This window comes from Garra rufa, chromosome 17, assembly GCF_049309525.1.
Source record: "Garra rufa chromosome 17, GarRuf1.0, whole genome shotgun sequence".
In the NCBI taxonomy this organism is placed as follows: domain Eukaryota; kingdom Metazoa; phylum Chordata; class Actinopteri; order Cypriniformes; family Cyprinidae; genus Garra; species Garra rufa.
In genome coordinates, this window is record NC_133377.1 from 38,172,315 (window position 1) to 38,185,335 (window position 13,021).

Genomic DNA, 13,021 nt, shown 5'->3' on the forward strand with positions numbered 1-13,021 from the left:
GAGCCCCCATAGGCAAATAATGAGCTAATGTGCCTCACCTTGCTGACCCTGCTGAGCCTGGGCTTGAGGCAGCAGGAACTGAGCAGGAGACTGTAGATGATGACCGGGCATCAGGACCAGCTGCTGTAACTGCAACAACTGCTGAATGTCCTTCAGAGAGAGACAGAGAGCCTTATGAGAGTGAGCAACAAAAGATAGACGGGGGAATAAGAGAAAAGGCCCAGTCAAGCTTCAGAAACAACTGCCTCAGGTAAATCTTAATTTGTATTGTACTTTAGTTAGATAGATTATTTTACTAAATATATTAATTCTAGTTGCATTTTACATTTGGTTAAATACATCGGCTGACTATGTAACAAAATGTTTCCTTGCACTTTAACAGATATCTCAGGAACAAAAGTTCATAATTTAAATAATAAATAAATATAAAATTAAATGCATTAAAATATATAATAAATATATTGTAAATATTTATATATAATATATATTATAGTGTATATTGTATAATATATATTATTTGAATATAATATTTTCTAGTAAAATTTGCACTATATAAATGCAAGTTAATCACACACACACACACACACACACACACACACACACACACACACACGTTTAACGTTTAATTAAATAAAAATTAAAAAAATTAAAATAAATTAAAAACATTTACTCAAAATTATATTCAAATTGTATTACATTTAAATAGCAATATATTTAATGATATATAATGATGAATTTAAATATATTTTATACAAAATTATATTCAAATTGTATTAAATTTGTATTAAATAATATGATATATTAATATATAATAATTACATATAATAATTAAATAAAAAAATCTTTCTTTAAAATTATTTTCAAATTGTATTAAATACATTTAAATTACAAACATTAAAACAATTATTATAATAAATACTATTATTTATAGTAAATTTATCTTATTTTTTGTATTAGGATTGTTTTTTTATTATATATATATTTATAAATTAATATTTAATAAATATATTATATATTTATCATTTCATTATATTTATGAAGTATTTAAAAGCAGTATTAATATGAGGCTTTCATTGTAAACATGTTTCTTATTTATTTATTTAAAAAAACATAAAAAAAATAACAAAATAACAATACAATATATTTATATTAAAACTACAGTAAAATGATCTTATTTTGTATTAGGATTATATATAATTATATAAAAATGTACAATAATTTTAAACACTTAAATTGTATTAAATAAACCTAAATAAGATAATAAAATAATATAATAATTTATTTAATATTAAAACTATAATAACATTTCGAATTTGACATATATTTATTAAATATTTAAATGCAGTACTAAGGTTCTCATTGTAAGCATGTGTCTTATTAATTCATTTATTTAATAGTACATTTAATAGCAAAATAAGTTTATATAATAAATTAAAACTATAGTAAAATGATGTTATTTTGTATTAGGATTATATATAATTAAATAAAGATGTATAATATAAACTTGAAACATTTAAATTGCATTAAACTAATTTAAATTTAAAAAATACAATACAATAATTTAATTAATATTAAAACTATAATAAAATTGTCTTATTTTTGCGGGCTTTTTTGAATTACATTTTATTCATATATATTTATTAAATATTTAAATGCAGTACTGCGAAGGCTTCCATTTCAAACATGTTTCTCATTTATTTATTTACAAAGCTAATGGACAAACTGTGTTTTCTAATTTTCTTATTTTATAACTGACTGCATGCCACAGATACTGCTGATGGAGTATAACGTGAATGTTCCATTAACTGAAATCCAGAAAAATCCAAATCAGGTCTCCGATCAAAAAACGCCCTTTCCCGAAAACCTATGCACGCAGCACTGAAGGTACCTGGGCAGTGAGCTGGATAGGCTGTGACAGAAGTGGAGGCGGAGCTTGATCAGCTTTGGCTTGAGACTGGGCTTGTGCTGCTGCCTGATTGGCCTGCTGCTGTTGCGTCTGCTGCTGCTGCTGATTGGCTGCGGCGGCAGCGTGGGCGGCATGCGCGGCGTTCGACTGCTGCACGGCTGCGGCTAACAGCTGCGCTTGAGCCTGCTGCAACAACAGCTGCTGCTGTGCAGGGAGGAGAGCAGCCAGCTAAAGACAGGAAGGACAGGAGCAAGGGACGAAGAGAAAAGGTGGAGAAAAGAACCGCGTCACCAAGAAGAAAAGAAGCATCTGGAGAACCTTCTCTTAAGCAAACAGTGCCTAAGATGGCAGCATGGTTAAGTTGCAAAGGCATGTAGTTGCATTTAGTTGATACAAGCATAGAGCAAACGAGAGAGAGAGAGAGCAAGAGAGAGACCCATGCATCTATTTACATTTATGCATTTGGCAGACGTGTTTATATTTACAATTTTTTGCATTCAAGATACACATTTTATCAGTTCTTGCTTTGCCTGGGAATCAAAATAATATGGTATGACACACTAATTTGCAATATCAAGCAGCAAAACAAGCTGTTTGTACAGCTGGACACTGGAAGCCAGACCCATACAATTTACAAATGTCTGCACCCACTCTTACAGGAGAAATAAGGTGGATAGCAAATAAAAAATAAGCTTATTTCCGGGGCAGGATTTGCAAACAAATCATTTTGACCGAAATTTGTTCTATTGGTTTAATAAAAGTGCCACAAAGCCAGTGTTTATGGTTTACAGTGCAAGTAATCTACTAAACTGAAAAAAAAAAAAGTTTTACTCAGAAACTGCTAGCAATTTTCACCAATAATTACAAAGAATTGGCAAGTAGTTAAACAATTTAAAGAAGAAACAAAGTGTGTGTACAAAAGGATTATTTACAGTTGTCTATGCATATTGCAATGAAAATAGGTAAAGCATTTAAAAAAATGTCCTGTATTAAATGTGTAATTTGTATAATAAAAATATATAATGAACATGTTTGATTTCATAAAAAAAATAATCACATACAGTTGAAGTCAAAAGTCTACATACACCTTGCAGAATGTTAATTATTTTACCAAAATAAGAGGGATTACACAACATGCATGTTCTTTTTTATTTAGTGCTGACCTGAATAAGATATTTCACAAAAAAGATGTGTACATATAGCCCACAAGAAAAAATAATAGCTGAATTTATAAAAAATGACCCTGTTCAAAAGTTCCTGTTACCTGAACAATTCACATCTGTTTTTTTTAGTGATAGTTGTTCATAAGTTCCTTGTTTTTCAGTTGAACTGCTGTTCTTCATAAAAATCCTTCAGGTCCCACAAATTCTTTGATTTTTCAGCATTTTTGTGTATTTGAACCCTTTCCCAACAATGACTGTATGATTTTGAGATCTTTTCACACTGAGGACAACTATTACAGAAGGTTGAAATGCTCACTGATGCTCCAGAAGGAAATACCATGCATTAAGAATTTGAAGATTAGGGTAAATTTAACTTATTTTTGTCTTCTGTGGAACATGTAAGTGTCTTCTGTAGCTTCTGAGGCAGTACTAAATGAAAAAAAAAAAGATATTTGGGCAAAATAAGAAAAATGTTCACATCCTCATTCTGTTCAAAAGTTTTCACCCCCGGCTCTTAATGCAACCTGTTTTGAACCTTCAGTAATAGTTGCATATGAGTTCCTCAGTTGTCCTCAGTGTGAAAAGATGAATCTCAAAACCATACAGTCATTGCTGGAAAGGGTTCAAATACACAAAAATGCTAAAAAATGCTGAAGGACTTTTCTGAAGAATCGTGGGCAGTTTAACTGTTCAGAACAAACAAGGCACTCATGAACAACTATCACTAAACAAAACAAAACAAAAAAAGCTGTGGATCATTCAAGTAACAACAGTATTAAAAATCAAGTGTATGTAAACTTTTGAATGGGGTCATTTTTATAAATTCAACTATTACTTTCTCTTGTGAGCTATATGCAAATGTCTTTCATGTCAAATATCTTATTCAGGTCTGTACTAAATAAAAAACAACATGCATTTTGTATGATCCCTCTTATTTTGATAAAACAATTAACGTTTTGCAGATTCTGCAAGGTGTATGTAAACTTTTGACTTCAACTGTATATCACACGATTGTAAATTAGTACAAAAAAATGTAAACTCATTAAATGTATCATTTATTATATAGAATTGTAAAAAATCTCAGTAATGCTTAATTAATGAAAAAGCACTTGGCCACTTGACGAGTGAGTCAGAGACATGAAACATTGCAGCTTCAACTAAATTAATAAATAAAATGAAGCTGCAACAATCTAATATTATTTCCTGCTTAGTGCTATTTTGATTCCCCTAAAAATTTTTGCTTTTATCTTCACTAGTGTATCTGTTCATGTGTGTGTGTGTGTGTGTGTGTGTGTGTGTGTGTGTGTGTATGAGCTCATACCCCTGCGAGCTGACTGCCTGCCAGCATGAGTTGTGTGTGTGGCAGAGACGGCTGAGCTGGAGGAGGTGGAGGAGCGTGAACACTGGTCATCTCAACGGCCTCCTCGGCTTTAACCTAAACACATTCACATACATCAATCTATGTGTGCATTTAATAAACACTTACATAAACACTAACAATATAATACACTAACGTTCTTCACATACACAAACACCACATATACAGCAAGAATCAAAAAACCCACAAGAATGCATTATGCAATCTTATATCAATCGAATGTAAATACTAATTATTTTAGTAGTATTTATTAAACATATTTAATTTGTAAAAATATTGTAATTATGATAAATCCAATAAAATGTACTACAGTGCTTTAATACTTAGAATAAAAAGCATTATTTTTTATTCTTAATCTTCAGTGCTGTCACTATTGATTATTTTGGAAAATGAATAATCGGTTGATTGTTCTGATGATTAACTGAGTAATCGAATCATTATAATATTTTTTTAATAATAAAAAAGACCTAAGCAAACAATAGCCTCAAAAATGACTTGAAATACATATGTGACCCTGGACCACAAAACCAGTCATAAGGTTAAATTTTACAAAACTGAGATGTATACATCATATGAAAGCTCAATAAATAAGCTTTCTATTGATGTATGGTTTGTTAGGATAGGACAATATTTGGCCGAGATACATCTATTTGAAAAACTGGAATCTGAGGGTGCAAAAAAATCAAAATACTGAGAAAATCACCTTTAAAGATCTCCAAATTAAGTTCTTAACAATGCATATTACTAATCAAAAATTACTTTTTGATATTTATAGTATGAATTTAACAAAAAATCTTCATGGAACATGATCTTTACTTAATTTCCTAATGCTTTTTGGCATAAAAGAAAAATCAATAATTTTAACCCATACAATGTATTTTTGGCTATTGCTACAAATATACCCCAGCGACTTAAGACTGGTTGTGTGGTCCAGGGTCACATATATAATAACAATTAGGCAATAATAATTGGCTCAAATAAAGTATCAAAGGCATGTAATCATAAGGTTTTATTAAACAAAACTAACGTTTAATAAAACAATAGAACTAACGTACATTATTATGCATTATATCAAAAGCCTGTAGAGGGCGCCAACAGCCTGCCGACTATTTTTACACGTTACTACGCGATCTAATCCTTGTTTAATATTGACTAAACATCATTTAATATTAACAATCAAATGTCTACATAATCTTTAATATTTGGCCATTTATTTACAACAAAAATGCTACAGTCACTGTAATTTCTTGAAGTTGTGGACATTAAAACGTGTAAACTCAGAGGGTTTGAGCTTTTATTTTAAAATCACGACAAACAGTTAGCATATTGAGAAAGATAATTATGATTTATAAATGATTTACCTTACAAATCTAATGAAATGGCATAAGTTGCATTTCCAGATGAATCAATAAAAAACAGCAATATGCAGAGATAGAGAGACACTCCACACGTGTAAATAATGATAATTGTTTGTGTGGAGCCGCATTTACTGTGAACGAAGCCACTCTGAAACACGAATCTAAATAATCAAAACGCATATTAAATCAACTTCTCATATATTTATTTAATTAAATCGTAGAGTTTGTGAATTCACAATAGTATTATGCTTTATTCTGATTTTTAATGCCGATTACTCAACCGATTACTTTTTTAATAATCGAGTACTCGGATTGAAATAGCTCTAATTATCTGTACAGGCCGATTCACACCGCAGACAACCAGTTTCACACCACAGTTGTGTTTTGTTGGATCAGTGTGTGGAGTTTGTTTTCACCCGACTGAACAAGTTCAGTCAGCGTTTGTCAGTGTTGTAAATTAGCATTATGAAATAAACAGTGAATCATTTATTACTGGTACAGCTAGTTTGCAACTTACATGCAAATTGCCATTACTAAATGTCAACGAGTGATTACACCAACAACCACTTCGTGTCTTTTCATGACAAAGACAAAACCACATGCAAAGTCCATTTCCATAAGTAAACACACTTCCAGTTATTCATCTGATTACTCACCGATTCGAAAGAAGAGAAGCAGTTCAACTTGTTATGTGAATATCCATCCAGAGTCTCTCTGCTAACTACATCTGTCCTGCTCTGGTCGATCCTTCTCTTTTTACCTCACTTCTGATTGATCCATCTCCTTATAAACATCTCCTTCCCTCTCTCTCTCTCTATCTTGTCTGTTAGGAATGCAGCTCAAAATGACTTAAGAAATCTTATATGCAAATTACAAAGTTACCAGAGAATTACCTGAGGGCATCTATGCTAGTAACAATGGACGTAAATAAATAATTAGGCAACACACACACACACACACACACACACACACACACACACACACACACACACAAACACCTTTGTGTTGCTGGGTGCAGGAGACAGGCAGAAAGGACTTGTTTTCATTGGCTGGGTCTGAATGAGATGGGAAAAATTGATTAGGGACCAAACTGGATAACTTAAGATTGAATAATTAATAAAAAACAGAACATATCACAATTTCAAGCTTAAAAAGTAACTACTTTGAATTCCCAGTCAAATACACTCTTAAAAACAAACATTACAAAAGGTTTTAAGTTAATCAAAGAACATTTTAGTGAACAGTTCTAAAAAGAATCATTTTTAAACATTTAAATTATCTAAAGAACCTTTTATGGAATATAAAGATTCCATGGATGTTTAAGATTCTATATTAAATATTTAAATAAATATTTTGGTTCCTTAAAGACCCTTTCAGTGATCAGTTCTTATAATTTTAATGATCTAAACAACCTCTTTCCACTATAAAGAACCTTTTGTGCAATGAAAAGATTCCATGGATTCTTCATGGAACCACAAATGCTAATAAAACATGTATTTTTATGAGTGTGTCAGCATTAAGGCACAGATGTTCAGTGTTAATTCAGTGGAATCTTGGAAACAATTGTAAAGTTCACTTTTTAACCATCACACACTTTTCATTGCATCTGTCCATACTGATATCACAGTAAGCAAAAACATCAAACTTCAAAGTGGGAAAATGAACATGTTGGCCACGGGACTGTCCCTGCATTCACCGGGGACAACATTTGCACATGACGAATGCTGCGTGTAATTAAAAGAAAGGTTTGATCTGGTGGTTAATGATACCGTTTCTATTAACATACACTTCCAGTCAAAAGTTTTGGAACAGTAAGATTTTTTTTTGAAAAGTCTCATCTGCTCACCAAGCTTGCATTTTTTTGATTCAAAGTACAGCAAAAACACTAACATTTTGAAATATTTTCACTATTTAAAAAAACTGTTTACTATTTGAATATATTTTGTAATTTATTCCTGTGATCAAAGCTGAATTTTCAGCATCATTATTCCAGGCTACAGTGTCACATGATCCTTCAGAAATCAATCTAATATGCTGATTTGCTGTTCAAGAAACAATTATTATTATTATCAATATTTAAAAAAGTTAAGCACAACTGTTGAGGATTCTTTGATGAATAGAAAGATACAAAGATCAGCATTTATCTGAAATAAAATGCTTTTGTAACATTATACATTATACCATTTAAAAAGCTTGAAGTCCGTATAACATATTTTTTTGAGAAATAAATTATACAAATTAATACTTTTATTTAGCAAGGATGCTTTACATTTATAATGTTACAAATGATTTCTATTTCACATAAATGCCTGAAAAAAAAACTCTACCTAGCTGTTTTCAACATCATAATAAATGTTTTTTTTTTGTTTTTTGTTTTTTTGCAGAAAATCAGAATATTAGAATCATTTCTGAAGGATCATTTGACAGGAGTAATGATGTAAAAAAATCAGTGTTGAAATCACAGGAATAAACATACATTTTTAAATTTTTAAATATATTCAAATGGAAAACGTTATTTTAAACAGTAAAAATATTTTATTTTTTCTGTTTTTGCTGTACTTTAGATCAAATAAATGCAGACTTAGTGAGCAAAAGAAACTTAAAAAATCTTACCATTCAAAAAATTTTGACTGGTAGTGTATATAAATGTTTTTTAGCATTGTTTGCCACTTGTGCCAAATATCTGTATTCCGAGTTTTCCTCAGAATCAAATCTTTGACAACCCTGATCTAGATGGTCAGTTTTTTTGGAGAACCTCTCATGAACGTTGTTCATATTTTTATTAAATCACGTTCATTGACATCAAACAACTAACAAAAAATTTGCGCTAAAAGATGTTCACACACCTGATCGCTGGCCTCTGGACTGTTCCTCTCAGAGTCTGTAGAAACACACACACACACACACACACACACACACACAAACATGAAGGACACATCAGGTCAGAATAGTGCCTCAGGCTCCAGCCCTCACATCAACAAAAGCGTGGTCTGGTTAGCCAGAGGCACTGCATTATTGGAATACCATGGAGCGTTTAACCTGGGTTACTGTATGCTGCTGTGTGTGTGCGAGTGTGTGTGTGTGTGTCAGATTGGGGCCACGGCTGACTAAAGTGTTCTGTGTGTGATTCAGACCAAGTGGAAAAAGTGAGAATTATGCCAAAACAAAATCTGATCACACTTTACACACACACACACACACACACACACACACACACACATCTAAGAATATCTATGAATCATAGATACATGATAAAACATGCTTACACATGCATTGTTTCTCTCCAACAATATCATCACACCCACACACAAACCTATACATCCTCATGATTTCACATATTAATAACAATAATCACATCTTATATATCCTAAAGCATTCAGACTCACATAGTCCTTCAATAATCAATCATAGCATTGATTTTTACCTGTACTGTCCACTGGAAGCTCAGTCCCCATCTTGTCATCCTCAACGGCTTTAGACATCCTGATATCTACTGAAACAGAGAGAAAGAGAGAGAGAAACTGACTGAAAACACTTCTGGCATTAGCTTTGTTAGCAGTCGTCCTTATATCATCAACCACATAAAAGGGTAGTTGACAAATAACCTGTTTTCATCATGAAGATTCATGGTTTAAAACATTTACGTGCATTTTGTAGATGCTGAAACTGGTCAGCTTTTCTTTTCGTCCTGCTATGACGCATTATCAGTAAAAGATCACAAAGTAAATACACGATTTATTAATCAAGCTTTCGGAGATGTCCACATCAAAAGAAATTTCCCAAAGTGTCTATAGAAAGCACATTAAATGAAAGTAAAGTGTCTACTTTTTAGGTTAAATTTTTTGGAGAATAAACTGTCAAAATTTGTTGAATTAATGTTACATTGTCATTTAGTGTAACACAATATTTATGTAAAAATTCAAACAACATTAAAATGTATAAAAGAATATGGGAGCATATTAAATTTTATTGTGTTAAACGAGCAAAACTTTTACTAACAAACCGGCAAAACCTAGGATAGCAGCACATTTTAAAATGTAGAATTACAACTAATTAGTATTTGGGCTGAAAGTAATTCATCTTTTAATATGTCATAATTTGATTTATGTTGTAAAAATGCCTGACAAGATTGTTACACTGAATGACACTTGAGTGGGTGTCTTCTGTAATTTAGGAAATAATGTATGATATTTATTTTTTGCTCAGAAAAACACAAAGAAAAATCCAATTAAATTAAACAGAAAACTTCTTTATATTTTTTCGAAAAAACAACAATTTAAAGCAGTATTACACTTACTGTTTTCATGCTTAAACCCTTTTTCGTTTTTGATCCCATTTATCCCTAATAACCATTTTACAAAAGTAACACACTTTGAGACACTTATATTTTTAAGGATTCTACACTGTAAAAAGTTTTCACCAGATTCAACTTAAAAACCTAAGTTCAGCAGCTGCCGTAAAATTTTAAGCTAAATCAACTTAAAACTACAAATCATTTAACTTATTACAATAAAAATGAGTTGATTTAACTTGTGAGTTGAAATGACTTAAGCTGATTTAACTTAAAATCTTAAGGCAGCTGCCAAACTTAAGTTTTTAAGTTGAAACTGGTGAAAACTTTTTACAGTGTAGTAGTCCACTTAAGCAGTCTAATCGAAAGTACAAATATTGTCACCTCATTTTAAAATAAAATTTTTTAATTTTCATATATTCTTAGAGGAATAGCAGTATTAGGGGATTTTTTTTTAAATAATTTTACATTAAGCATAGTTTGTTAAATATCATATAATGCATTCAAAAACAGCCTTTATTTAACTAAACAAAAAAATAAAAAGAAGATCATTTAAATATAACACAATATAAAAAACCTCTAATTATCCAAAAAGCACCTTAGCATCAAAAGTCAATTTCCATCAGCAAAACCATTCGGCGTGCAGCTCAATTGCTCTATCTGTCTTTCCTTTGTCCTTTACTTTTCTATTTCATTCTGTTTTGGTCCTGTTTGACACTCTCTTCATCCTAATACAGCACCTGCGCCTCCCAGAGAGCAGCGGGGATGGAGGGGCATGTCCCATCCTGCACGCCATCATTCATACAGATACACACTCACGCACACACACAAACAAACACAAGCACACCCGCAATAGCTGTTAATGCGGACAGGAGAGGATCTCATCCCGCGAGAGCACGTGTTGCACTTCGCAGGAGGATAACAGCTTTTCTCTTTCTTACTCACGGTGAAATTGATGGCCACCTCGGACCATCGACAACGGCCATTTCCAAGAACAAATTGATTTGCCTGTCCAGTTTACTTAATGTTAAATTAGCTCATATTACAAGGCTGGAACGTGTGTGCTGAACATTAGATTTATTGTAAAGATTTTTATGGAAGCAAACATGTCAATTAGCAAAAAGGGAGCGGAACTAAAATTTTTAGAACTGAAAAGTTATTACACAAACATTAATCAATTTAAATATAAAACTTTAGCTTCATATGCATTGAAAATAATGGTGGGGAATCAAATTTTACTAGTAACATTGAATTGAAGCAGAAAGACTGAAATGGCATTTTCTTAGAAATACACTCTAATGATGTTTTATTGTTATTATTATTATTATTTTAATTCCTGCTATGACACATTTTCAGTAAAAGATCACAAAATAAATATAAGATTGTTTTTGCTACTTGAAATGAGGTTTTTAAACATGTTAAAGAACATTAAAAAAATAAATAAGCAAATCATCTGTTTATTTTTTATTTTATATAAACTATTTAAGTATTTATGACTAATAACTACTTTATTAAAGTAACACACTTTGAGTTAAAAACAACATGAGAGTTCATGCATTTGTTTTAAATTTGATTTTTAAGGATCCCAAGATGATAGAATTAAGATTTTTTTAGTACACTTAAGCAGTCTAATCGAAAGTACAAATATTGTCACCTAATTTTAAAATCAAAAACTCAAACTTTCATATTTTCTTATCTATAGAAGAATTAGAAACAATTTTTTAAAATAATTTTACATTTAGCATAGCTTGCCCAATATAATACAATGCATTTAAAAAACATTATTTAACGAAAAAAAGAACATTATTAAAATATAATACAATAACATATAACATAATACAACAATTTATAAAATATAATAAAATGATATAATCACACACACACACCATAATATCACACACACACCATATCCAAATCAAAATCTCTAATTATTAAAACAAACGCCTTAGTGAAAAATTTGCTTTTACAGTGTGTTTTTACTGAATTGCATACACTAAATCTGAATTATGTCAAAATAAATGCAATAAAATCAAATCAAAAGTCCAAAGTAATTTATGCACAGTAAATATTTTTAGACATTTTCGAAGTTAATAAAATTGATTATTGGAGTTAAATAACATTTGAGTTTCACTCATTCAAAATTTCATGTTACATCAATGTGTTACTTGCCATTTCTTTGTCATTTTTTGTGAAACCTCTAGTTTCTACACCAAATATTTGGTAACACTTTACAATAATGTGTCATTTGATGACATTAGCTAATGTATTAACTAACATGAACGTATAATGAGCAATACATTTATTACACTATTTATTAATCTTTGTTAATGTTAGTCGTTCAGTGCTTGTTCATGTTAGTTCACAGTGCATTAACTAACGTCAACAAACCCAAATTGTGATTTTAATAATGCAGTAGTAAATGCTGAAATTAACATTCAGATTAAAAAATGCTGTAGAGGTATTGCTCACTCATGTTCATGTTAACTAATTTTAATGAAACATTTAGACATACGGTTCGACAACAAACCTACAATTTAAACAAAGCTGAACGACAAACAAACACTGACCAGTTCAAAACAACCAAGCACACAAAGCACATTTTAAAGCTGACATATTAGTAATATTAGAATTAGCCGTATTTTAGTGACTAGTGCTACGTTATGAGTTATTGCAAGTCGGTGTGTTTGTGACTCACCGGAATGTTTTTTGCTCAACTCTCTGTCCTCCGATCACTCGATGAGAACAGCTCCTTCACTCTATATGCCAGCCGTGGGCGCTTTTTTTTGGTGGTTCACAAATTTCACTTGCTTTAGTCATAGAAGGCAGTGTCAAATTAAAGCCACTTTCCAACCGAGGCAAACGAAACCGCCATCCTCCGCCGCCCACCTCATTCGAGTGAGTTACTAAATTAGGATGAATTACTCA

General features: G+C 31.2%; 1 protein-coding gene across 1 annotated transcript in view; it reads right to left on the bottom strand.

Annotated features, from left to right (window-relative positions):
* pou2f2a (POU class 2 homeobox 2a) overlaps positions 1-13,021 on the bottom strand; it is a 67,704-nt gene that overhangs the window by 18,107 nt on the left and 36,576 nt on the right. Inside the window, exons 2-7 of the mRNA XM_073821962.1 lie at positions 9,230-9,298; positions 8,652-8,686; positions 6,804-6,860; positions 4,391-4,504; positions 1,889-2,134; positions 39-150 (exon numbers count right to left, since the gene is read on the bottom strand). Of these exons, the coding sequence (XP_073678063.1) occupies positions 39-150; positions 1,889-2,134; positions 4,391-4,504; positions 6,804-6,860; positions 8,652-8,686; positions 9,230-9,298 (633 nt within the window). The remainder of the gene's footprint in view (positions 1-38; positions 151-1,888; positions 2,135-4,390; positions 4,505-6,803; positions 6,861-8,651; positions 8,687-9,229; positions 9,299-13,021) is intronic.